This window comes from Mustelus asterias, unplaced genomic scaffold, assembly GCF_964213995.1.
Source record: "Mustelus asterias unplaced genomic scaffold, sMusAst1.hap1.1 HAP1_SCAFFOLD_130, whole genome shotgun sequence".
Lineage (NCBI taxonomy): Eukaryota > Metazoa > Chordata > Chondrichthyes > Carcharhiniformes > Triakidae > Mustelus > Mustelus asterias.
Window position 1 is genome coordinate 778377 of NW_027590164.1, and position 27225 is coordinate 805601.

The 27225-nt window shown below is 46.6% G+C and overlaps 4 protein-coding genes across 4 annotated transcripts in view; 1 reads left to right on the forward strand and 3 right to left on the reverse strand.

The window, feature by feature from the left end:
* Window positions 1-19806, forward strand: part of LOC144484871 (uncharacterized) — a 79253-nt gene extending 59447 nt beyond the window's left edge. Inside the window, exons 7-10 of the mRNA XM_078203233.1 lie at window positions 22-638; window positions 6720-6862; window positions 9833-10236; window positions 19353-19806. Coding sequence (XP_078059359.1) covers window positions 22-638; window positions 6720-6862; window positions 9833-10236; window positions 19353-19806 — 1618 coding nt within the window. The remainder of the gene's footprint in view (window positions 1-21; window positions 639-6719; window positions 6863-9832; window positions 10237-19352) is intronic.
* On the reverse strand, window positions 4090-7205 carry LOC144484896 (uncharacterized). Its single transcript, XM_078203265.1, has 2 exons — window positions 6997-7205; window positions 4090-5630 (listed from the first exon to the last, which is right to left on the reverse strand). Exon 2 carries the CDS (start codon window positions 5315-5317, stop codon window positions 4784-4786), a length of 534 nt encoding a protein of 177 aa, XP_078059391.1. The 5' UTR covers window positions 5318-5630; window positions 6997-7205; the 3' UTR covers window positions 4090-4783.
* On the reverse strand, window positions 13787-16450 carry LOC144484864 (uncharacterized). Its single transcript, XM_078203226.1, has 3 exons — window positions 16379-16450; window positions 14427-15108; window positions 13787-14330 (listed from the first exon to the last, which is right to left on the reverse strand). The coding sequence occupies exons 2-3, from the start codon at window positions 14952-14954 to the stop codon at window positions 14022-14024; spliced, it is 837 nt and encodes a 278-aa protein (XP_078059352.1). The 5' UTR covers window positions 14955-15108; window positions 16379-16450; the 3' UTR covers window positions 13787-14021.
* A 5331-nt stretch (window positions 19807-25137) lies between the features above and the next one.
* On the reverse strand, window positions 25138-26478 carry LOC144484877 (uncharacterized). The gene has a single exon (XM_078203238.1). It carries the CDS (start codon window positions 26476-26478, stop codon window positions 25138-25140), a length of 1341 nt encoding a protein of 446 aa, XP_078059364.1.
* Between the last annotated feature and the right edge of the window lie 747 nt (window positions 26479-27225).

Sequence of the window (27225 nt, forward strand, 5' to 3'; positions counted from 1 at the left end):
AGAAAACAGCAATGTTCACAGTGTAGATAAACCGTGGAAATCTGGGGACTGTGAGCAGGGATTCAGATCCCTGTCTGAGCTGGAAACTCATCAGCCCTGTCACACTGGGGAGAGGCCATTCACCTGCCCTGAGTGTGGGAAGGGATTCACTTGGTCATCCAACCTGTTGAGGCACCAGCGTGTTCATAATGCGCAGAAGCCATTCACCTGTCCCGAGTGTGGGAAGGGATTCACTCGATCATCTGGGCTGCAACAACACCACCGAGTTCACACTGGGGAGAGGCCATTCACCTGCTCCAAGTGTGGGAAGGGATTTACTGATTCATCCACTCTGCTGAAACATCAGCAAGTTCACACTGATGAGAGACCGTTTAAATGCCCGGACTGTGGGAAGTGCTATAAAAGTTCTCAGAACCTAATGCGACATCAGCATGTTCACACTGACGAGAGACCCTTCAGATGCTCTCACTGTGAGACTGGGTTCAGACAATCATCTGAACTCACTGCACATCAGCGAATTCACACTGGGGAGAAGCCGTTCATCTGTTGCAAATGTGGGAAGAGATTCACTCGATCATCAGGGCTTCTACAACACAATCGAGTTCACACAGGGGAGAGAACATTCACTTGGTCCAAATGTGGGAAGGGATTCAGCGATTCGTCCACTCTGCTGAAACACCAGCAAGTTCACACTGACGAGAGACCTTTTAAATGTGCTGACTGCGAGAAATGCTATAAAGGTTCTGTGGACCTGATGCGCCATCAGCTTGTTCACACTGACGAGAGACCGTTCAGGTGCTCTCACTGCGGGACTGGGTTTAGACAATTATGTCAACTGACTGCACACCAGCGGGTTCACACTGGGGAGAAGCCATTCATCTGTTTGCAGTGTGAGAAAGGATTCACTCAATCAGCCACCCTGCAGAGACACCAGCGAATTCACACTGGGGAGAGACCATTCACCTGCTTCGTGTGTGGGAAGAGATTCGCTCGCTCATCCACCCTGATGAGTCACCAGCGAGTTCACAAATAATCAGTGACTGGATTTTACTGTAAATCACATCCAGGAATGAATTATGTTCATTGACGTCCATTTTTTTAAACTGGTGAAGTGAGTGGTAATTACAAAAGGAGACAGAATGGCTGTGTGAATTTAAACTGAGGATTTTTTTATGCATTTGTGGGACATGGGCGTCACTGCATGGCCAGCATTTATTGCCCATCCCCAGTTACCATCGAACTGAGTGGCTCACTGGGCCATTTCAGAGGGCAGTTGACAGTCAACCACATTGCTATGGCTCTGGAGTCACATGTAGGCCAGACAGGTAAGGACAGCAGATTTCCTTCCCCAAACGGACATTCAGGTCGTGCCTTACAAATTTGGTGGAGTTTTTTGAGGAAGTGACAAAAACGGTTGATGAAGGAAGGGCCGTGGATGTCGTCTATATGGATTTCAGTAAGGCATTTGACAAAGTCCCACATGGCAGGTTGGTTAAGAAGGTTAAGGCTCATGGGATACAAGGAGAAGTGGCTAGATGGGTGGAGAACTGGCTTGGCCATAGGAGACAGAGGGTAGTGGTCAAAGGGTCTTTTTCCGGCTGGAGGTCTGTGACCAGTGGTGTTCCGCAGGGCTCTGTACTGGGACCTCTGCTATTTGTGATATATATAAATGATTTGGAAGAAGGTGTAACTGGTGTAATCAGCAAGTTTGCGGATGACACGAAGATGGCTGGAATTGCGGATAGCGAAGAGCATTGTCGGGCAATACAGCAGGATATAGATAGGCTGGAAAATTGGGCGGAGAGGTGGCAGATGGAATTTAATCCGGATAAATGCGAAGTGATGCATTTTGGAAGAAATAATGTAGGGAGGAGTTATACAATAAATGGCAGAGTCATCAGGAGTATAGAAACACAGAGGGACCTAGGTGTGCAAGTCCACAAATCCTTGAAGGTGGCAACACAGGTGGAGAAGGTGGTGAAGAAGGCATATGGTATGCTTGCCTTTATAGGACGGGGTATAGAGTATAAAAGCTGGAGTCTGATGATGCAGCTGTATAGAACGCTGGTTAGGCCACATTTGGAGTACTGCGTCCAGTTCTGGTCGCCGCACTACCAGAAGGACGTGGAGGCATTGGAGAGAGTGCAGAGAAGGTTTACCAGGATGTTGCCTGGTATGGAGGGTCTTAGCTATGAGGAGAGATTGGGTAGACTGGGGTTGTTCTCCTTGGAAAGACGGAGAATGAGGGGAGATCTAATAGAGGTATACAAGATTATGAAGGGTATAGATAGGGTGAACAGTGGGAAGCTTTTTCCCAGATCAGAAGCTTTTTCCCAGGTCGGAGGTGACGATCACGAGGGGTCACGGGCTCAAGCTGAGAGGGGCGAAGTATAACTCAGACATCAGAGGACGTTTTTTACACAGAGGGTGGTGGGGGCCTGGAATGCGCTGCCAAGTAGGGTGGTGGAGGCAGGCACGCTGACATCGTTTAAGACTTACTTGGATAGTCACATGAGCAGCCTGGGAATGGAGGGATACAAACGATTGGTCTAGTTGGACCAAGGAGCGGCACAGGCTTGGAGGGCCGAAGGGCCTGTTTCCTGTGCTGTACTGTTCTTTGTTCATGGGGTGGCACAGTGGTTAACACTGTTGCCTCACAGCGCCAGGGACCCGGGTTCAATTCCCAGCTTGGGTCACTGTCTGTGTTGAGTTTGCATGTTCTCTGCATGTCTGCGTGGGTTTCCTCCGGGTGCTCCGGTTTCCTCCCACAGTCTGAAAGACATGCTGGTCCGGTACATTGACTCGAACAAATGCCGGAGTGTGGCAACCAGGGGAATTTCACAGTAACCTCACTGCACTGTTAATATAAGCCTACTTGTGACTAATAAATAAACTTTACTTTTTGCTTTACTGAACCAAATGGTTTTTTTCTGACAATTGACAATGGTTTCATGGTCAGCAGTAGATTCTTAATTCTGATTTTTTTTATTGAATTCAATTATTTTTATTGAATTAAATGTACGAGGCAAGTTTTTTTTTTACAAAGAGTGGCAGGTGCCTGGAACTCGCTGCCGGGGGAGGTAGTGGAAGCAGATATGATAGTGACTTTTAAGGGACACCTGGACAAATGCATGAATAAAATGGGAATAGAGGGATATGGTCCCCGGAGGCCTTTTTAGTTCAGACGGGCAGCATAATCAGTGCAGGCTTGGAGGGCCAAGAGCCTGTTCCTGTGCTATAATTTTCTTTTTTCTTGTTCTTTGTTCAAATTACACCACTTGCTGTGGTGGGATTTGAACCCGGTCCCCAGAACATTAGCTGAGTTTATGGATTAAGTCCAGGGATAATACCATTGGGCCATCACCTCCCATCTGGAACAAAACTGTTTTCACTACTAAGGCTCCGCTGTGATGTAATAGTCTCTATGACATCATCGCAGCAGGACTGGATGATATCATCAGAGTCCATTGTTTCTGAATGATCCACATCAATAATAACAGGAAATACTCATCAAGCTGAGCACATTATCTAGGCTGACACTGCAGTCTGACATTGAGGGACTGCTGCACTCTGACTCATAGTGTCCTTCACATGGAGCTTGTGGAGGCTCTGGCCACAATCTTCCAATCCTTCTCATAGAGTTGTGGTGACAAAGGACAGAGAATGTAAATGTTACATCCCTGTTCAAAAACACAGCAATTACAGAACAATCAGCTTAACATCAGCGTTGGGGAAAAGCCAATAATCTGGGACACAATCAACTGACACTTGGAAAAGGATGGATTATAATTTTCAGTATTTTCTGTTTTTAAATACTGAAAACTTCCCTCGATCTCAAGGCTGGGAGAGACATTCTGGAAGGTATAGGGAGCTGGGACTTGTCCATGATAAGAAACAATACTTTTCATTTTATGCTAATACTTGTGACAATAATAAATCAAATTTTTAAAAAATGAGTGTAACTGAAGGTCTGAGACTGAAATAATCTGGAGTTAAAAGGAGAAAAGAACCAAAAAACAGAAGTCAGTAACAGGACATCAATTAATCTCTTATCCTGGAGAAATCAAGGATTTAACACACCGTGTGTTTGAAACAAAGCTGATTTATTTAACAGATTTCAGAATATTAAATTCCAAGTCAGTTAGAGATTAACATCAGAAGAAATAAATGTTAACTGTCTGATTGAAGATGGTCGAGAGGAGATTGATACAGGTATTCAAGATCCTGAGGAGTTGGGCAGGTGAAATAGTGAGAAAATGTTCCCACCAAGAGAACATCAAGAACTAGAGGGCACAGACCTACATTAATGGGGAAAACAGAGTTAAACTGATGTGAGGAAAATTATTTTCACCTCGTGAGTGGTTGGAGTCTGGAATAAACTTCCTGTGAAGGCAGTGGAGGCAGGTTTGATCAAGGTACTCAAAAGAGAATTGGATTGTTATCTGAAAAGAAAAAGTGTGCAAGGTTACAGGGGTATGGCAGGGGAATGGGATAAGGCTCTTTCAGTGAGCCAGTGCAGACTTGATGGGCTGAATGGCCTCTTTCTGTACTGTGAAGAATCTGTGACGAGAGTTCCTGAATGATGGGGAAAGATCACAGACAGCGGTTCTTAAAGGGAAACTGCAACCCCAAAAACACAATCTGCTCTCGATCGAGAATATTAACCTGCAGCCCACCTAAAGGGATTATTAACATCAGCAGAAACAAACCTCAAATGTCAATGAATGTGGCTCACTCCTGGATGATTAACAGCAGCAAGTACAGCAGAATCCACTCCCTGCACTCACTCGTGAAGTCGCTGATGTGTCACCAGGTGGGAGGAGGTAGTGAATCCCTTCCCACACTCTGAGCAGGTGAATGGTCTCTCCCCAGTGTGAAGTCGCTGATGTGCTTTGAGGCTGGATGAATGTCTGAAGCTCTTTCCACAGTCAGTGCAGCTGAACGGCCTCTCCTCAGTGTGAACTCGCTGGTGTGTCACGAGGTTGGATGAATTAATGAATCGCTTCCCACACACGGAGCAGGTGAACGGCCTCTCTCCGGTGTGAACTCTCCTGTGTAACTGTAGGTTATACATCTGGACGAATCCCTTCCCACACACAGAGCAAGTGTACGGTCTCTCTCCAGTGTGAACTCGCTGGTGTAATGTTAGGCAGGATGATTGAGTAAATTCCTTCCAACACACGGGGCAGGTGAAGGGTCTCTCCCCAGTGTGGGTGCGTCGATGCGTTTCCAGTTTGGATGGGCAAGTGAATGCTTTCCCACAGTCCCCACATATCCACGGTTTCTCTATGATGTCAGTATCATGATGTTTCTCCATATTGGGTGATTAGTTGAAGCCACGTCTACACATAGAACACGTGCACAGATTCACATTGCTGTGAATGGTGTGATGTTTTTTCAGGCTGTGAAACTGGTTAAAGCTCTTTCCACAGTCAGCTCACTGGAAAATTCTCACTTGGGTGTGTGTGTGTCTCGGTGCTTTTCCAGTCACACTGATGTTTGAAATCTTTTCCCGCACTCCACATTCAAAGGCTGATGGTGTTCAGGTGCTGGTGAATTGAGCAACTGTTAAATCTTGGCGTGAAACCTGATTCCATTTTGCTGACTGTAAATTTTCCCCTTCAAATATCCTGCAAAAGGAGTTTACAAAACTACTGTCAGTCCAGGATAGAATTTTGATCAGACAAGTCTAATTTCTAAGGAACAACTTTTCTGCTCTGGTTCCCCAAAACAGTAAATCTATGTCTCCCTCCTCCCTGAGCTCTCCCTCCTCCCTGAGCTGAGGGCGGCACGGTGGGACAGTGGTTAGCACTGCTGACTCACAGCACCAGGAACCCAAGTTTGATTCCCAGCTTGGTTCACTGTCTGTGTGGAGTTTGCAGGTTCTCCCTGTTTCTGCATTAGTTTCCTCCGGGTGCTCCAGTTTCCTCCCACAGTCCAAACAGGTGTGGATTAAGTAGATTGGCAATGCTAAATTAACCCTGAGTGTTGGGGGGGAGGGGGTCTAGCTAGGGTAAATGCATGGGGTAACGGTGATAGGGCCTGGGTGGGATTGTGGTCAATGCAGATTCGATGGACCCAATGGCCTCCTTCTGCACTGTAGGATTCTATGAGATCCAAATGAAATGTTGCATTTTTTCATGCATCCTTACAACTAATTTATACAAATCACTCCAAGGCCTGTTCCTCCCCATCTCTGGAATCACCTCTCGTACTGCTCTGATTCTGGCTTCCTACACATTCCATTTTTTAATCACTCCACCATTAGTGACTGGACTTTCACTGCACAAGGATGAGTTCTCAAAGAATTCCTACCATGCAGAAGGAAACCATTTGGCCCATCAAGTCTGGACCAACTCTGAATATTTTACCCCTGATCTATACCTCTAACCCACCTTACCTGCACATCTTTGTACATGAAGGGGCAATATAGCATGGCCAATTCCCCTAAGCATCACATCTTTGGACGGTGGGAGAAAACCAGAGCATCCAGAGGAAACACACACAGTCACAGGGATAACATGCAAACTCTGCACAGACAGTGACCCAAGGCTGGAATTGAACCTGAGTCCCTGGAGCTGTGAGGCAGCAGTGCTAACCACCCTGATATTAATGGTGTTATTATAAATAGAAGTTGTTGTTGGCTGTAACCCTAACTTCCGGTTTTACAACAACACATTGATTTCATAACAAACTATCTCTGATTTTTTTGTCTCCAGTGGGTTATTCAATTGGTTTCACCCTCAAGAACTATGGCGGATGCGCATGCGCTTTGCAGTACGTGGATCCCTATAAAGATGGCGGATGTGAACTCGGGTCTGAACCTTCGGAAGGCCCAAGGAATTTGCTTCGCAAATTGAGGGTTTGTGGCCGACACCGGGTGTTTATAAAGCCTCACCATCCACCCGCCAACTCCATTTATGTTTCCGGTTTTATTTCGGGCTCTGGATCTTTGTAAAAATCTCCATTTAAAACCCGCCCGCTCGAGCTCCTTACCGTCTGCCGCAGGCACTGCGCATGCTCCAGCTCCCAAACCAGGATGGGGCCGTTAACCTGGGCCTGTTCTCGGGAGGGAGGGAGGGAGGGAGAAGCCCCGCAGCTGCAAACCAGGGAGCTGACAATGATTCTGAAGGGTTTCCGGATCCACAAAGTGTTTCCAAATCCTCCCAGCCACCGCCTAACGCTGACTCCGCTTCTCCGGGACAAACAAGCGCCAAGGACAGCAATGACACTGCGCATGCGACACATCACTTTGCCCGGGGACTGATTGACGGCAGCTCCGGACCAATAGGAAGAGGGGGCGGGGCTGGGGGACGGACCAGAAGCGGTTGATCCTCCAACCAATCGGAGTGAATGAGGGGCGGGCCCAGGCTGGGAGTGGAGCATGCGCAAAGATGATAAGGCGTTGGGGAGCCTGGAAACGCACTGCACAGTAAGAAGTCACAACACCAGGTTCACATCTAACAGGTTTATTTGGAATCAGGAGCTTTCGGAGCTCCGCCCCTTCATCAGGTGACTCACCCAGTCCAACACCGGCATCTCCACATCAGGTGGTGTGGGTGCGCGCTCTGAGCATGCTCAGTGTCAGTCATGGTGTTGGGAAGGGTTCGGGAGGAGATTGTGAGCACAGGATAGGAATGGAAACAGCACCAACTTCTGGCCCAGGAAACAGGCCCTGGCTTTACCGCAGGGACTGCAGGTGGTTGGACATTAGGGAGGATTTGGAAACACTTTGTGGATCCGCAAACCCTTCAGAATCATTGTCAGCTCCCTGGTTTGCAGCTGCGGGGCTTCTCCCTCCCTCCCTCCCGGGAACAGGCCCAGGTTAACGGCCCCATCCTGGCTCAGCCACTGGAGGATGGTTCACATCAGAGGATGGGGCCAATAAATAAGAGGTTACACTTTGGCCTCAAATCAATGAGGACTCTGATCTCTGGGAAGGAAACCCTGGGAGGTGGGCGGGGAGGATTCACAAACACCCGCTGGAGGCCCCAACACCCCCAATAAGACCCATTGGTTTTATTGTCAGTCTGCAGACAGGAGCTGGAGAACTGAACCCAGACAAAGGAGAGGGAGGGAGAAAACTGGGAGTGGAGGAAAGTGAATTGTCTGTTCAGCATTTCTATTGTAGATTGACACTGAAAGATGTTTGAAAACTGCTTTTACACATTATTACAAATTGACGATTTGCACACAGAAAACTCAACTCCAAGAGGAATGTTTGTCTCTCTGTGATTTCTATTCTGCATTGACTGATTATTTTTGTAAACAGAGATTACAGCTTTCAGGAAAGATTAAATGGATTGAAGTTTTTTCCTGTAGAGCAGTGACCTGATAAAAGTCTTTAAAATTATTCGTGGCTTGGACAGGGGAAAATGTGGAGAGAATGTTCCACTTGTGACAGAGTCTAAAAGAAGGAACGATCAATAAACAAAGAGTCATAAATACAAGATAGTTACTAATAAATCCAAGAAGGCAATAAGGACAAATTTCTTCACTCACAGGTTTAGAATCACCATCGAAATGAGTTGAGGAAAGTGCTGAGATTGTTTCAAAAGGAAATGAGAGAAGCACACGAGAGAAAAAGAAATAGAAAAATCAACTGAAAGGCTGAGATGAGGTCTATGGGACAGGAGAAGATGTGTCAAGTATAAAGAGTTAAACTGAATGGCTTGTTTATGTCTTGTGTATTCAAAGTAATTCAATGTAAACTCCTTTTCCAGAATATCTGCAGACGGGCGATTCAAACCAAACGTCTCGGGATCTGACAGTGTCACATGATTCTTCAGGATCTGAATATCAAAGGCCTAGGAATGTGGAAGGAGAAACGTTTGCCTATTTTGTTTTTGGGAAATTATTCAACATCAGTGTGTCTGGAAAAGCCCCGAGACACAGACATCTCAGTTATTTTTCCACAGTCAGCTGGAACGGAGCTTTAACCAGTCACACAGCATGAAAAGAAATAGCACATTTACATCAGGTAGACACCGTACTCGTGTTCTTTGTGTGGACCTGGTTTCAACTGATTATATAACCTGGAGAGACAGGAGGACACCTGCACCATGTGAACAAGGAGCAGCAATAGGCCATTCGGCCCCACGGGCCAGTTCCGCCATTTAATAACATCATGGCTGATCTGATAGTGAGCTCAAATCTGCATCCCGCCGACACCCGATAGCCTGTCAATAATCATGGAGAAACCATGGAAATGTGGGACAGGATTCAATTACCCATCTGAATTGGAAACCCATCGACGTATTCACACTGGGGAGAGACCATTCACCTGCTGTGTGTGTGGGAAGGGATTCACTCAGTCATCCAGCCTGTACACACACCAGCATGTCCATACTGGTGAGAGGCCATTCATCTGTCTTCAATGTGGAAAGGGATTTAATGCTTTATCAAACCTCCGGACTCACCACCAGGTTCACTCTGATCAGAGACCTTTTAATGTTGTGAGTGTGGGAAGAGCTTTAAAAGCAGAAAGGATTTGTTGATTCACCAACGCACTCACACTGGGGAGAGGCCTTTCATCTGCTCCGTGTGTGGGAATGGATTCACTCAGTCATCCCACCTCCTGACACACCAAAGTGTTCACACTGATCAGAGACCATTTCAATGTTCTGACTGTGAGAAGAACTTTAAAAGTAAAAAGGATTTATTGATTCATCAGCACACTCACACTGGGGAGAGGCCGTTCATCTGCTCCGTGTGTGGGAAGGGATTCACTTGTTCATCCCAGCTCCTGAAACATCGATTTGTTCACACTGATCAGAGACCTATCAATTGTTCTGAATGTGATAAAACATTTAAAAGCAAAAAGGATCTTCTGAAACACCAGCACACTCACACTGGGGAGAGACCATTCATCTGCTCTCTCTGTGGGAAGGGATTCACTCGATTAGCTCACCTTCTGAGACACCATCGAGTTCACACTGGGGAGAGGCCGTTCACCTGCCCTGTGTGTTGTCAGGAATTCATTGATGCATCTGACCTTCTGATACACCGGCGAGTTCACACTGGAGAGAGACCTTACACTTGCCTCCTGTGCGGCAAGAGATTCACTCAGTCATCCCACCTGACTACACACCAACTTGTTCACACTGACCAGAGACCTTTTGAGTGTTCTGATTGTGAGAAGAGATTTAAAAGTAAACAGAATCTGCTGAAACACCAGCGAGTTCACACTGGGGAAAGGCCGTTCAACTGCTCCATGTGTGGGAAGGGATTCGCTCAGTCAAACAACCTGCTGAAACAGCAAGTTCACAGGCAACAGCAAGGGTTGGATTCTGCTGTTATTGCTGCTGTTCATCACACCCAGGACTGAATGATGCCAAGATGCCTGTTTCCAGCGGTGTTCACAGTTTTCTGGTATGTGTCAATAATTTTGGCTCAACTGTGTGGAAAATGATTGCTAAGTTTGCATCTGATACAAAAGTTGCTCCCATGGTTGACGATGAGGAATAAAGCTGTGGACAGCAGGAAGATATTAATGGACTGGGGGGTTCGTCAACACAAAAATAGCAAATAGAATTCAATCTGGATCAATGAGAGATTGAATTTGGGAGAGTAAATAAGACAAGGGGATGAACAATACATGGGATGATGTTGAGAATTATAGAGGAACAGAGGGACTTTGGAGTGCATATCCACTGATCCCTGAAGATGGCTGCACATGTAGATCAGATGGTCAAGGAGGCATTTGGGACACTTTCCTGTCTGAGGCCTGGAATATAAGAGCAGGGAGATTACGTTAGAACTGATAAAAGACGAGTTAGAACACAGCTAGAATACTGAGCACAGTTCTGGTCACTGCATTATCCAACTATAAAGTGATACATGATTCATTAATTTGTATAAAACTGATAATTTATCATATAATTGCAGATAATGTTTAATTCATCAAATTTAGGAGATAAATAATTATAAGGTGACTTCAGGAAAATGGAAAAGGCTGATTAGTGACCAGCTGAAGAATCTTTATTTATTTTAATCTTGAGTTTACTTTTCATAGAATCCCTACAGTGCAGAAGGAGGCCATTCAGCCCATCGAGTCTGCACTGACTCTCAGACAGTGTCTCTAGAGGAGTTGGATTCTGCTTTTGTTGCTGCTGTTGATCATATTTAGGATTGAATCATATTAATTCTGGCTTTTATTTTGCTGATGTTAACTCCTGTAATGTGGCTGGAGTTTAATATTTTAATGCATCAAATAAATCAGCTTTGTTTCAAACAGACAGCGTTTCGTGTGGTTCATCTCTAAGATGTCATGAACATTTTCCCTTAAATCGGCTCTGGAAATGTATTTAACAGAAGATCAACAATTAAATACATCGCATCAAATAATTGGGAAAAATCCACTGAGGGCATTCATTTCTCAATTAATTCTGTTCTGGAATGTTCTGCCTGAAAGGGGATGGAAGCAGATTCAGATGCATCTTTCTGAAGTGAATTGGATCTCCAGTTGAAGGTAAAGTTAGCAGGGCTCTGGGGAAAGGGGAGGGGAGTGGGGCGGATGGGCAGCTCTTTCAAATGTGACAGCCCCATAAGGCAGCTGTATATTGACAGGAGAAAGGCTGATGTCCAAATACCCGAGAATAACAAGGAAGTTGTGATGAACCAAAATAAAACATAGGTTCAGCTTCAACTGGAGCATTGTGGCCAACTCCGGATCGATCGCTATAGAAGGAGGTGAAGACATTGTAGAGGATGCAGGAAAAAATCATGAGACTGGTTCCAGGGATGAGAAACTTCAGTTATGAAGGTCGATTGGCAAAGCTGGGGCTGATCTCTCGAGAGAAGAGGAGGTTCGATAGAAATATTCAAAATCAAGAGGGATTTGGACAGAGTAGATCGGAAGAAACTATTCTGATTAACAAAAAGGTTAAGAAGCAGAGGACACAGATTAAAGGTGATTTGTGAAATAAGCAATGGTGATTTGAGGAAATCCCGTTTCCAGAGTGAGTGGTTAGAACCCGGCGTGCACTGACCCAGTGTGGGGAGGAGGAAGGTTCAAACAAGATTTCAAAACACAACTCAATAATTATCTGAAGAGAAAAAAAAATGTTCAGGGTTACGAGAGAAAGACTGTGTACTGACCGAGGGAGAGGCCGGGAGTGACCGAGGGAGAGGCCAGGGAGGGATGGAGGGAGAGGCCAGGAGGGATGGAGGGAGAGGCCAGGGAGGGATCGAGGGAGAGGCCAGGGAGGGATCGAGGGAGAGGCCAGGGAGGGATCGAGGGAGAGGCCAGGGAGGGATCGAGGGAGAGGCCAGGGAGGGATCGAGGGAGAGGCCGGGGAGGGAGCGAGGGAAAGGACGGGAGTGACCGAGGGAGAGGCCGGGAGTGACCGAGGGAGAGGCCGGGGAGTGACCGAAGGAGAGGCCGGGGAGTGACCGAGGGAGAGGCCAGGGAGGGATGGAGGGAGAGGCCAGGGAGGGATCGAGGGAGAGGCCAGGGAGGGATCGAGGGAGAGGCCAGGGAGGGATCGAGGGAGAGGCCGGGGAGGGAGCGAGGGAAAGGACGGGAGTGACCGAGGGTGAGGCCGGGAGTGACCGAGGGAGAAGCCGGGGAGTGACCGAGGGAGAGGCCGGGGAGTGACGAGGGAGAGGCCGGGGAGTAACGAGGGAGAGGCCGGGGAGTAACGAGGGAGAGGCCGGGGAGTAACGAGGGAGAGGCCGGGGAGTAACGAGGGAGAGGCCGGGGAGTGGGACTGGGTGTGTCACTCTCTCAGAAAGCTGGTGTGGGTGTGAACACGATGGGCTGAATGACCTCTTTATTTGCTGTCATCGTTCTATAATTGTAGTGAAGGCTCTGAGGAAAAGGGACTAACTGGCAGCTCCTTCAGAGATGATCCTGGCCCTGCAATGCAGCTGTACATTGACAGGACACAGTCACAGTGGTCATGCTGAGTATATCCCTCATCAAGGAGACCACTGTGGAATTCTGCAGCCTCTCTATTTAAATAAAATGCTGATTTTCTATTCTTCCCAACAATGCGGATAACCTTTTTCCACAAATTATACTTTATCATTCCCACATTCCCATTTACTTACCCTATAGTGTGATGTATTTTCAGGCTGTGTAACTGGTTAAAGCTCTTTCCACACTCAGTTCACTGGAACACTCTCACTCGGGTGTGTGTGTATCTCGGTGCTTTTCCAGTCACAATTATATCTGAAATCTTTCCCCATGGACAGAATAGACATAACGTTGCTCCTTCCACATTCAAAGGCCAGTGATGTTCAGGGCTGTTACGGGGTTTCTTTCAGAGACGAAGTATTGCCAAAACTTTAGTTAATACAAAGACTTGCGATACAGCATCCTGGTGAAAGGCATTTTTATTGACCAATGTGAGACAAAACACCTGGAAAATGTGTACAAGGAAGGCCCGAGGCAGGTGGATAATATCAGAATGTGGACCGGCCTCTCGATGGGACAGGCAGTGAGAGCAGCTGAGAAATCAGTGGAGAAAGACTGTTCAGAGTGCGGCCAATCCTCAGAATGAGGACGGATAAACGACAAGACGCCTGTAGTGGTAGGAAAAAGACTATTTACTATCCAGGATAAAGTTAATGTACTCTATAGAAACTAGGAGCAGGCCATTCGAGTCTGCTCCACCATTCAATATGATCATGGCTGATCCTCGATCTCAATGCCATATTCTCCCTACACCGCTTGAAGCCATTAAAATCTAAAACAAAATCTATCTCTTCCTCGAACATATTCAGTGACTTGGATTCCACAACCTTCTGTGGTGGAGAATTCCAGAAGTTCACTACCCTTTGAGTTCAGAATTTTTTCCTCATCTCAGTCTCATCTGACACCTGCTTTTGTGGATCATTTCAGTGGAAATGTGCCCTCGCTCAAAGAGAATCAGCCACTGGAATGAAAATTGAGAGACCGGCCAGTCCAACAGCAAGAAACCCTCTGATCCTCCCACTTCACCATCTGTCAGAATGAACATGTTTCAGTCCTGGATATGATTTACAGCAGCAATAACAGCAGAATCCAACCACTGTAATCACTTGTGAACCCGCTGATGTCTGAGCAGGTGGGATGACTGAGTGAATCCCTTCCCACACACAGAGCAGGTAAATGGTCTCTCCCCAGTGTGAACTCGCTGGTGTGTCAGCAGGTTGGATGACCGATTGAATCCCTTCCCACACTGAGAGCAGATAAATGGCTTCTCCCCAGTGTGAACCCGCTGGTGTTTCAGCAGGGTAGATAACTCACAGAATCCCATCTCACACTCTGAGCAGATGAAAGGCCTCTCCCTGTCCTTGCTGTGAATTTGCTGATGTCTCAGCAGGTTGGTTAACTGAGTGAATCCCTTCCCACAATTGGAGCAGGTGAACGGCCTCTCCCCAGTGTGAACTCGTTGGTGTGTCAGCAGGGTGGAGGAATCTCCGAATCCTTTCCCACACACGGAGCAGATGAACGGCCTCTCTCCAGTGTGAACTCGCTGATGTGCCAGCAGGTCAGATGAATCTCTGAATCCTTTCCCACACTCTGAGCAGGTGAATGGTCTCTCCCCAGTGTGAACTCGATGGTGCCTCTGCAGACTGGATGACCGAGTGAATCTCTTCCCACAGTCAGAGCAGATGAAGTGCCTCTCCTTGGTGTGAACTTGTTGGTGTACCAGTAGGGTGGATGAATCTCTGCATCTTTTCCCACACACTGAGCAGCTGAATGGTCTCATCCCTGTGTGAACTCGATGGTGTCTCACTAGGTTGGATGAAATACTGAATTTCTTCCCACACACACAGCAGGTGAATGGCCTCTCCCTGCTGTGAACTCGCTGGTGTGTAAGCAGGTCGGATGCATTAGTAAATCTCTTCCCACACTGAGAGCAGGTGAATGGTCTTTCCCCGGTGTGACTGCGTCGATGAATTTCCAACTCAGATGGGGATCTGAATCCCTTTCCACAATCCTCACATTTCCACGGTTTCCCCATGGTGTTGGTGTCTGTGTCTCGGTGCTTTTCCAGTCACAGGAATGGTAAAATGGGCGATGGTTTACCTCATCCTATTAAATCGAGTGACTCTGTCAGATCTTGGTGTGAAGTTTGGTTTGAGATTTCTTATGGCAAGTTTTTCCCTTTTAATATCCTGTAAAAGAAGTTTGCAAATGTCATCACTGTCAGTTCAGCTCAGAAATTCAGAACAGACAACCAGTCACTGATGGGATACATTCTGCCACATGGATAATTATAGATTGTAACATTGTCATTAAAACATGTGATACCAAAGCCACAGCAATGTGGTTGAATCTTAAGTGCCCACCAAGGGCAACTAGAGATGGGCAAGAAATGCTGGCCAACCAGCGACGTCCATGTCCCACAAATGAATACAAAAGTGATTGAGTGTAAATAATTTACATTTAAAAATGTCTTCTGTCAACGGTGTAAATGCTCATTTATAAATTTATATATGTATATATTTACATATTTATAAATGCTCATTTTGTCATTTTGTCATTGATTGGGCGGCACGGTAGCACAGTGGTTAGCACTGCTGCTTCACAGCTCCAGGGTCCCGGGTTCGATTCCCGGCTCGGGTCACTGTCTGTGTGGAGTTTGCACATTCTCCTCGTGTCTGCGTGGGTTTCCTCCGGGTGCTCCGGTTTCCTCCCACAGTCCAAAGATGTGCGGGTTAGGTTGATTGGCCAGGTTAAAAAAATTGCCCCTTAGAGTCCTGGGATGCGTAGGTTAGAGGGATTAGCGGGTAAATATGTGGGGTGGGATTGTGGTCGGCGCAGACTCGATGGGCCGAATGGCCTCCTTCTGCACTGTAGGGTTTCTATGATTTCCTGAAGCTCCTGTTTTGAGTTTCAGACAGTTCTATGCCAAGTGTTTGAGGTGATTAAAAGTCTTTCATCTTACTCTTTGCATATTGATGTTCACTAAAGCGACACAGATTGATTTTCTTCTCATTATAAATATATTTTCAATACCGAAAAGGACAGTCTTTCAACAATCCCCATTTTCCTTCTTTCTGGTTGATAATTAAGGGTCTGTACACTTGGCTTTATTTATGATTTTGTTCCTAATTTTATCGGTTTCCCCACCCGCCACAATCTCCACAACACAGCAAAAATAATCACTATTCACTCATTGGGATTGTCAATGGCGGGCTTTATACCCAGCATTCCCCGCGGTGCTGAAAGTCCCCTTTCTTCACTGCAGGAGAGTCGTGCGCAGGCCCAGTGCTCATCCAGTTGGAGCATGCGCAGTATGAGTGATGTCTCCTGAGGCAAAGACGTTTCTTTGGTTAACAGGCAGTCGGTAAGGATGCGGAAACCCGGAGTGAGTAACGGAGGCCATTCTGGTTGGGGTGAGTTTGTAAACATCGGGTGAATGCTCTAACCCCCTTTACGAACCTGAAGGTGCCGCGTTTGCAGCTCCAGGTCTTTTTCCCGAAACGAGGCCCCGGTTACTGGCCGCCATCTTGGTTCAAAGCCGAGGGGTGCGCATGCGTCTTTGTTCAGGTGACGTAACAGAGTGGACGGGGCTTCAGGGTCTCTGTTCCCAACTGGGTCCTAGTGCCCGGGGAACCATAACTGAGTAAACAGATTTTAAACAGCTTCACCCACTCCCAGGCTGCAGCGAATGTTTGCAGCCTAAAGGAGTCCATGGGCCATGTTTACATTATATTAATATTATATTATAGCCCAAAGATGTGGATTGCCCATGTTAAATTGCCTCTTAGTGTCCCAAGATGTGCAGGTTAGATGGGAAATTGTGAGGTTACCAGGATAGGGTGAGGAAGAACACCTGGCTAAGATGCTCTGTCAGAGAGTCGGTGCATACTCAATGGGTCAAATGGCACATTCTGCACTGTAGGGATTCTATATTCAGTGTGAGATGTTGCAGCCCTGTATAGTTACCTGAAGGAGCTGCTCCTCAACCTTTGTGAACACTTTAGCCCCAATCTCCTAATCTTTGGCTGTGAGGGGGGAAGTTGGGGAGAACAAAGAAAAGTACAGCACAGGAACAGGCCCTTTGGTCCTCCAAGTCCATGCCAATCATGATACCCTAATTTTAAAAAAACCTTCTGCCCTTGCTTGGTCTGTATCCCTCTGGGCAGCATGGTGGCACAGTGGTTAGCACTGCTGCCTCAGAGCTCCAGAGTCCCAGGTTTAATTCTGGCCTTGGGTCACTTTCTGTGTGGAGTTTGCACATTCTCTCCGTGGCTGTGTGGGTTTCCTCCGGGTGCTCCAGTTTCCTCCCACAGTCCAAAGATGTGCGGGTTAGGTTGATTGGCTATGTTAAATTGACCCGAGTGTCAGGAGAATTAGTAAAGTAAATGTGTGCGGTTGCGGGAATTGGCCCTGGGTGGGATTTAAAAAAATTAATTTATGGGACATGGATGTCGCTGGCTGGCCAGCATTTATTGCCCATCCCTAGTTGCCCTTGTTCAGAGGGCAGTTGAGAGTCAACCACATTGCTGTGGCTCTGGAGTCACATGTAGGCCTGACCAGAAAAGGATGGCAGGTTTCCTTCCCTAAAAGACATCAGTGAACCAGATGGATTTTTCCGATAGTCGACAATGGTTTCATGGTCATCAGTAGATTCTTAATTCCAGATATTTTTTGTTGAATTCAAATTCCACCACCTGCCGTGGCAGGATTTGAACGCGGGTCCCCAGAACATTAGCTGAGTTTCTGGATTAATAGTCGAGCGATAATTTCTAATTCCTCCCTATTCAAGTACCCATCCAGATTCCTGTTAAATTTTACTCATGTGCCTGCTTCCACCACCTATTTGGCAGCACGTTCCAGGCACCCACCACTCTGTGTGAAAAACTTCCACTGCACATCTCCCTTAAACATTCCCCTTCTCATCTTGAACCTGTGCCCCTTGTAATTGATAATTACACCCGAAGAACAAAACCTCTGACTATCCACCCTGTCTATGCCTCTCAGAATTTTGTAGACCTCTATCAGGTCTCCCGTTAGCCTCTGTCTTTCCCGCAAAAAATCCTATTCAACCTCTCCTCGCCAACATCCTCGAGACCAGGCAACATCGTGGTGAACCTTCTTTGCACTCTCTCCAAAGCTTCCAGGTCCTTCTGGTAGTATGGTGGCCAGGAATGCATGCAATACTCCAAATGCAGCTTAACCAAGATCAGAGTATCTTCTCCTGGACCTGCTCTTGGGCCAGATTCAAACAACAATTTGTTGAAGCTGAATGAGCAGTGTCCATAGCAATTGGGTGGATGTCGCATATCCTTGCAGTCTCTCCTGGAGAGGGAGCATGTGGTGTCCACTGATGCACTTGCTACCTTCCACAACTGATGAGCATCGCAGGGTACAAAGTAACTTCAAGACACTGGAAACAACATTCTGGTTTAGTTAGGAAGCTAACCTTTCTTCTTGTTGGTACTTTGTTGCTGATCTTTTTCTTTTTTTAGTTTGTTTGGACCACATATTTGAGGAAACAAACAAGGGAAAAGAATATTCAATAGAAAATTAAATATCTGTTCTGAATTTCTATCATGTTACAATGATAATTTTTGTAAACTCCTTTTACAGGGTATTAGAAGAGGAAGTTTTGCAAATGTGAAACTCAAACACAACATCACACAAAAATACAGCAAAATTGTTCCATTCATCAGAACCTGATTATCATCGACCTTTGAATGGGGAAGCAGAAATGCTTGTTTGTTTTGCAAACATCAGTGTGACTGGAAAAGCACCGAGACACACACACACCCAAGTGAGAGTGTTCCAGTGAACTGACTGTGGAAAGAGCTTTAACCAGTTACACAGCCTGAAAAAAAACATCACAACATTCACAGCCAGGAGAAATCATCACGTGTTCTGTGTGTGGATGAGGCTTTAACTGATCATCCAACCTGGAGATACACAAGGACACCAGCACCATGGAGAAACCGTGGAAATGTGCGGATTGTGGTAAGGGGTTCAGTTACCCTTCCCAGCTTAAAAATCATCAACGCAGTCACACTGGGGAGAGACCATTCACCTGCTCCATGTGTGGGAAGGGATTCATTCAGTCATCCCACCTGCTTTCACACCAGCAAGTTCACCTTGATGAGAGGCTGTTAAACCGCTCGGACTGTGAAAGCAACTTGAAAAGCTCGGAGGACCTGGTCACGCACCAGGTTGTTCACACTGAGAGACAGTTCAGTTGCTCTCACTGTGGGAGGGGGTTCATACGATCACAGAACCTCATCGAACATGAACGCACTCACACTGAGGAGAGGCCATTCACCTGCTCTGTGTGTGGGAAGGGATTCACGCGATTATCGTACCTCACGACACATCGTCTGGTTCACACTAATAACAGACCTTTCAAATGTACTGAATGTGAGAAGAGTTATAAAACCACAAGTGAATTGCTGATACACCAGCGGGTTCACACGGGGGAGAGGCCATTCACCTGCGCTGTGTGTGAGAAGGCATTTGCACGATCATCCCACCTCGCTAAACACCAACTGGTTCACACGGATAAAAGACTTTTCAAATGCTCTGAGTGTGAGAAGACTTACAGAACCACAACTGACCTGCTGACACACCAGCGAGTTCACACTGGGGAGAGGCCATTCAGATGTACAGTGTGTGGGACAGGATTCACTCTGTCATCCAGCTTCCAGAAACACCAGCGAGTTCACACTGGGAAGAGGTCGTTCACCTGCTCCACGTGTGGAAAAGGATTCATTCATTCAGCCAATCTTCTGACACACCAGCGAGTTCACACTGGGGAGAGGCCATTCCTTTGCTCCGACTGTGGGAAGACATTCATCCACTCATCCCATCTTTTGAGACACCAGAAAGTTCACAAATGATGGAAGGATTTGGATTCTGCTGTTATCTTTAAAAATTCATTTTACAGGACGTGAGGGTCGCTGACTGGGCCGAGCATTTATCGCCCATCCTAATTCCCCTCCATTGCAGAGGCCATCTCAGAGTCAACCACATTGCTGTGGCTCTGGAATCACATGTAGGCCAGACCAGGTAAGGTTGGCAGATTTCCTTCCCTAAAGGACATTAGTGATCCAGATGGGTTTTTCCGACAATTGTCAATGGTTTCGTGGTCATCAGTTGACTTTTAATTCCAGATTAATCACATCCAAGCCTGAAACATGTTCAGCCTGAGAGCTGGAGTTTCTTCATGCTGATGTTAATAATCTCCATAACTTGCTGCAGTTTAGTATCCGATGTGTGTCAAATGAACTAATATTATTTCAGACACACAGTCGGGTCCTTTATTTCTCCAGGATAAAAGGAGATTATTCGATATCCTGTTACTGGCTGCTCCATTTGTGAGTATGTGTTTCTCCTTTCTCACTGTCTGGATCATTTCAGTTTGCGGACCTTCAGCTATTCTCTTGGACCCAGACCCTCCAGAGCATCTCTCCTAACCTGGGGAATCAGTGAAGGTGGTGATAACACACTCGGCCTCAGTCAAAGCAAAACCCAGTCTTGATGTGCTGGACCCATCATTGAGAATAGGGATGTTTGTGGAGTCTCCTCTTCTTGGGTTCCACTTTGGGTTGAAGTCAGTGAGGTCTCTGATCTGTGTTCTGTTTTTTATACCAGGAAAACAAATAAACTAATGAACAAGTGAAATCTCCTCAAAACGTCATTGTAACAAAAAGACAGAACTTCAAAGAAAATGTATCAAAATTAATTAAAATGTTGTTTACTATAAACCAAAAGTAAATGGGCAGCACAGTGGTTAGCACTGCTGCCTCACAGCGCCAGGGACCTGGGTTCAGTTCTGGCCTTGGGTCACTGTCTGTGTGGAGTTTGCATGTTCTCCCCGTGGCTGTGTGGGTTTCCTCCGCGTGCTCTGGTTTCCTCCCACAGTCCAAAGATGTGCAGGTTCGGTTGACTGGCTGTGCAAAATTGACCCTAGTGTCAGGGGGATTAGGAGAGTAAATATGTGGGGTTACGGGAATAGGGCTTGGGAGGGATTGTGGTCGGTGCAGACTCGATGGGCCGATGGCCTCCTGCACTGTACGGATTCTATGATTCTGTGACATGAAACAGAATCAGGGTGAAAGGTAACTAATGAGACTAAAATGTCATTACTGGGGGGCCGGGATTGATGATGCAGCCCAGACCCCACAAGAACCCACCAGTCATGGAAGGCCTGGCAGTGGCAGTGGACACCATGTGCTCCCTTTCCAAGGCCACCCAGCCGTGAATTTAACCCTGGTACAGAGGCAGACATTTGGGTTGGTGGAACCCCCTCGAGCAGATCAGTGTTTGGGAAATGGATGTCTGTAGAACATGAGGGCAGGGTTACATTGTACAGGAAGAGAAACAGAAACCCAAACAGCACAAGAGGCTGGTTATTGATGATTCTTCTGAGCTCTATTCCCAGGGTATTAGCAGGGGATGATTTAAGACCATAAGACCATAAGACATAGGAGCGGAAGTAAGGCCATTCGGCCCATCGAGTCCACTCCACCATTCAATCATGGTTGATTTCAACTCCATTTACCCGCTCTCTCCCCATAGCCCTTAATTCCTCGAGAAATCAAGAATTTATCAATTTCTGTCTTGAAGACGCTCAACGTCTCGGCCTCCACAGCCCTCTGTGGCAATGAATTCCACAGACCCACCACTCTCTGGCTGAAGAAATTTCTCCTCATCTCTGTTCTAAAGTGACTCCCTTTTATTCTAAGGCTGTGCCCCCGCGTCCTAGTCTCCCCTGTTAATGGAAACAACTTCCCTACGTCCATCCTATCTAAGCCGTTCATTATCTTGTAAGTTTCTATCAGATCTCCCCTCAACCTCCTAAACTCCAATGAATATAATCCCACGATCCTCAGACGTTCATCGTATGTCAGGCCTACCATTCCTGGGATCATCCGTGTGAATCTCCGCTGGACCCGCTCCAGTGCCAGTATGTCCTTCCTGAGGTGTGGGGCCCAAAATTGCTCACAGTACTCCAAATGGGGCCTAACCAGTGCTTTATAAAGCCTCAGAAGTACATCCCTGCTTTTGTATTCCAAGCCTCTTGAGATAAATGACAACATTACATTTGCTTTCTTAATTACGGACTCAACCTGCAAGTTTACAGGGAGGGAACTTATAGCCAAACATCACATTGAGATCTAACAGAATCACTCGATTCATCAGGACCTGAATATCATTAACCTTTCAATGTGGAAGGAGAAATGTTTGTTTGTTCTGTCTGTGGGAAAAGATTTCATAGAAACCCTACAGTGCAGAAGGAGGCCATTCGGCCCATCGACTCTGCACCGACCACAATCCCACCCAGGCCCTACCCCCACATATTTACCCGCTAATCCCTCTAACCTACGCATCTCAGGACTCTAAGTGGCAATTTTTAGCATTGCCAATCAACCTAACCAGCACATCTTTGGACTGTGGGAGGAAACCGGAGCACCCGGAGGAAACCCACGCAGACACGAGGAGAATGTGCAAACTCCACACAGACAGTGACCCAAGCCGGGAATCGAACCCAGGTCCCTGGAGCTGTGAAGCAGCAGTGCTAACCACTGTGCTACCGTGCCGCCCTATTTCAAATATCAGTGTGACTGGAAAAGCACCGAGACACAGACACACCCGAGTGAGAGTGTTCCAGTGAACGGAGTGTGGAAAGAGCTTTAACCGGTTACACATCCTGAAAATACATCACAGCATTCACAGCGAGGAGAGACTGTATGCGTGTTGTGTGTGTGGATGAAGCTTTGACTGATCATCCAACCTAGAGAGACACAAGGACACCAGCACCATGGAGAAAGCATGGACATATGGGGATTGAGGGATGGGATTCATTTACCCGTTTCAACTGGGAAATGATCAACACAGTCACACTGAGGAGAGAACTTTCACATTCTCCATTTGTGGAGATGGATTTACTCAGTTGCCAGTCTGTCGGCACACCAGCAAGTTCATTCCGGAGAGAGGCTGTTCAGATGCTCCAGGTGAAGGAAGGAATTTGCTGACTCATCTGAGCTGCTGGCGTATTAGCAAGTTCACACTGAGGAGGGTGCATTCGCCTGCTCTGTGTGTGGGAAAGGGACTCACTCCATCATCCAACCTACTGAGACACCAGTGAGTTCACAAATGAGTGCAAGAGTTGGATTTGGCGAATGCTGCAGTTAGGATTGGACGTGTGGGTAAATCCTGAGGTGGGTAAGAAATGTGTCCCAGCCGCTCTCTTCCATGTTTCAGAGCTCCGAGACATGGAACAAAAGCTCCTCTACAACTGTGTTTAGAGTCAAGAAGAACAACGGTGTGTATGAAATGTGTCCCAGCTGCTCTCTTCCATGGATCAGAGCTCCTAGACATGGAACAAAAGCTCCTTTACAACTGTGTTTAGAGTCAGGAAGAACAACAGTGAATGCTGGAAACGTGCTGTCAAATCAGAGATTGGTGTAAAGCTGGGATCTGTTCCTGACTGAGTGAAACGGCAGGTTTAAGTTTCCAGTCTGAAAAAAGTAGAGATTTAAAATGTTAGTGTGAATTCCTGAATCTACCAATGTAAGGCAATGGAAACATCAAGTTACATTTCTGTCTGGAACCTTTAACCATCTCTCACCTTCCATTGACTTCAATGTGATGGAAACTCACTGTTGAAATCTCTCAGCATTTGAAACATGTTTACAAATGATTGGAGGGTTTTTAGTTGAGATCTTTCTTTTGTCCACTTGAGGTGTTAAATAACAGACTTTCTCCTGTGAATATCCAGCTGGAGTTTTGGGCTCTGATGTGTTTCCTTGTTCATCTTGTTGACTCTAAATATTTGAATCTTGCGGTTTCAAACACCAGATAATCAAATTCCCAACAACAGATTGTCTTTTACTGACTTTATTAACTGCACTGCAATAATACAGACAGAGTAATTCCTTACATGGTTCCAGTGCTCAACGAAGTACTGAAATGATAAAATTTATATGCATTTCAGAGCCTGTAACATAGGAATGGTGTATTGGTCTGTAACTTTAATTCAATGTTCCTTCTTTTAATGTCATGTCCACCACTTTCCTGTTACCTGATCAATTTGTTTATTGTTATTACAGGATTGTCACATATTTCCATTGTTTGTATCTTTAATTTTATCAATCTTTGACGTAAGTTACACAGCAGTTAAGTCTTTGGGCTGTGAGTGTGTTTCTTGAATAAAATACCATTACATTTTTAAAATAGTCATTCGATCTGGAGAACAGAGATAATACAGTCGATTCAGAACGCCCTTCTCCTCAGCTGTGATCTAAAAGGCTACGACTCTCATCAACTTTTACAGATGCACCATAGAAAGCATTCTTTCTGGTTATATCACAGCTTGGTATGGCTCCTGCTCTGACCAAGACCGCAATAAACCACAAACAGTTGGGAATGTAGCCCAGTCCATCACGCAAACCAGCCTCCCATCCATTGACACTGTCTACACTTCCCGCTGCCTCAGAAAAGCAGCCAGCATAATCAAGGACCCCACGCACCTCGAACATTCTCTCTTCCACCTTACAAAAGTCTGAGGTCACGTACCAACCGACTCAAGAACAGCTTTTTCCCTGCTGCCATCAGACTTTTGAATGATCCTATCACGTATTAAGCTGATCTTTCTCCACACACTAGCTATGACTATAATACTATATTCTACATCCTCTCCTTTCCTTCTCCCCTTTGTACTTTGTGAACAGGATGTTTGTCTGTATAGTTCACAAGAAACAATACTTTTCACTGTATCCCAATACATGTGACAATAAATCAAATCATCCCTTTCCCCCTATTTACTCTATGTACGGTATGCTTTGTCTGTATAGCATGCAAGAAACAATACTAATACATGTGACTATAATAAATCAAATCAAATTCAGTTTAAACCCGGTTTGCAGACATGACATTCCATTCACATACAGAAGGTGAGTGAGATCCTGTGAGACACACACTGAGCCCAGTAGCTGAAAGTGATTCACAAACTGTGTTTTGTGTTCATTGATCCCAGGAATGTTACCGAAACCTTCCCTGGATCTCGAGGCTGGGAGAGACACTCTGGTAGGTATGGGGAGCTGGGACTTCCCTGGATCTCGAGGCTGGGAGAGACACTCTGGTAGGTATGGGGAGCTGGGACTTGTCCATGAGAGTAACGGAAGGTTTGAGACTGAAATAATCTCGAGTTAGAAAGGAGAAAAGGTTCAGTCCTGGGTGTGATTCTCAGCAGCAACAGCAGAGTCCAGCTTTGTTGGTAAGATGTGAAGTTTCTGGTGTTTCAGCAGGCGGGATGTCCGAGTAAATCTCTTCTCACACACAGAGCAGGTGAGCAGCTTCTTCCTGGTGTGAACTCGTCGGTGTTTAACCAGGTCGAACGACTGAACAAACCCCTTCCCACACACACAGCAGGTGAACGGCTTCTCCCCAGTGTGGATGCGTTCGTGTCTCTGGAGGCTGGAGGACTCAGGGAAACGCTTCCCACACATGGAGCAGATGAAGGCCTTCTCCCCGGTGTGAACAAGCTGGTGTTTCTGCACGTGGTGTAAACAAGTAAAGGCCCTCCCGCACACATGACAAATGTATGGCCTCTCCCCGGTGTGAACCCGCTCGTGTATCACAACATGGGACAAACGAGGGAAACTCTTCCCACACACGAAGCAGGTGAACGGCCTCTCCCCGGTGTGAACTCGCTTGTGTGCGCGCAGGGCGGATGACTGAGTGAATCTCTTCCCACACACAGAGCAAGAGAATGGCCTCTCCCCAATGTGAATCCGCTTGTGCATCACAAGGTGCGTTGAACGAGTGAATCCCCTCCCACACTTGGAGCAGGTGAACGGCCTTTCTCCGGTGTGAATTCGTTGGTGTATCACAAGGTCAGATGAGCGAGTGTATCCATTCCCACACTCGGAGCAGGTGAATGGTTTCTCCCCCGTGTGAACAAGTTTGTGCCTCAGAAGGTGGAATGAATGATTGAATCTCCTCCCACACACAGAGCACGGGAACGGCCTCTCCCCACTGTGAGTGCATTGGTGTCTCAGGAGACTATTGTTCGTTTTAAAGGTCTTCTCACACTCTGAGCATTTAAAACTTCTCTCATCAGAATGAATGAGCTGGTGCTCTGTGCAGTGGGAGGACTGAGTGAATCTCTTCCCACACTGGGAGCAGCTGAATGGCCTGTCCTTGGTGTGAACTTGTTGGTGCTCAGTGAGATGCACTGAGTCGCTGAACGACTCTCCACAGTGGGAGCAGCTGAACGGTCTCTCGTGTGTGTGAAGGAGCTGGTGCTCTGCAAGGCGGGAGGACTGGCTGAACCTCTTCCCGCAGTGGGAGCAGCTGAACGGTCTCTCGTCAGTGTGAAGGAGCTGGTGTTGGGCCTGTTCCTCAGGCGTCTCAACGCTGTCCCCAGAGTCAGAGCTTTGAAGAGGCTCCTCATCAATGTGATCGAGTTGGTGAGCCAGAAGGTTGGACGAACACATGAATTTCTTCCCACACACGGAGCAGGTGAATGAACTCTCACTATTGCGAGCTCGCTGTCGCGTCAGCATGTTTTCCAGCTGTATCAATCCCTTCCCACAGGAAGAGCAGGTTTACAGACTCTCACCAGCTTCCTGCTGAGACAGTCAATTAAATCCCTTCAGATGCACAAATCTTCACATCCTGATGAATTGACTTTCCAATTGTGACACAAAGTTTGGTTTGTTTTTCCTGACTGCAAATCCTCCTCTTCCATTACTCTGCAAAATAATTTCACGAAGAATTGCATAGACTATATAATACACAAACAGGCCATTCGGGCAATCTAGTCTGTACGGAGTTTCTACTCCACATGAGTCTCCTCCTATTCTGCTAACCTCATCTCAGCCTTTCAGCCTCTCTTTTCTCTCATTCTCATCTAGTTTCCTTTTGAAAGAATCGAAGTCTCAACTACTTCCAGTGAGTTCCACATTTTAACAACTGTTTGTGAAAAGAAATGTCTCCTGTTTTCCTGTTGGATTTATTAGTCTGGATTGTGCACTGTGAAGATGTGGTGCAGTGGGGAGTGACCCTTCTTCTGAGTCAGAAGCTCTGGTTTCCACTCCCACTCAGAGTACATGGCCGAGGAAGGCGTGTTCATAATGTGGCCAAACTGTAAATCATTCATAGAATCACTACAGTGCGGAAAGAGGCCATTCGGCCCATCGTGTCTGCACCGACCACAATCCCGCCCTTGCCCTATCCCCATGCATTGACCCAGGCTAGTCCCCCTGATACTAAAGGGCAATTTAGCATGGCCAATGCACCTAACTTTCACA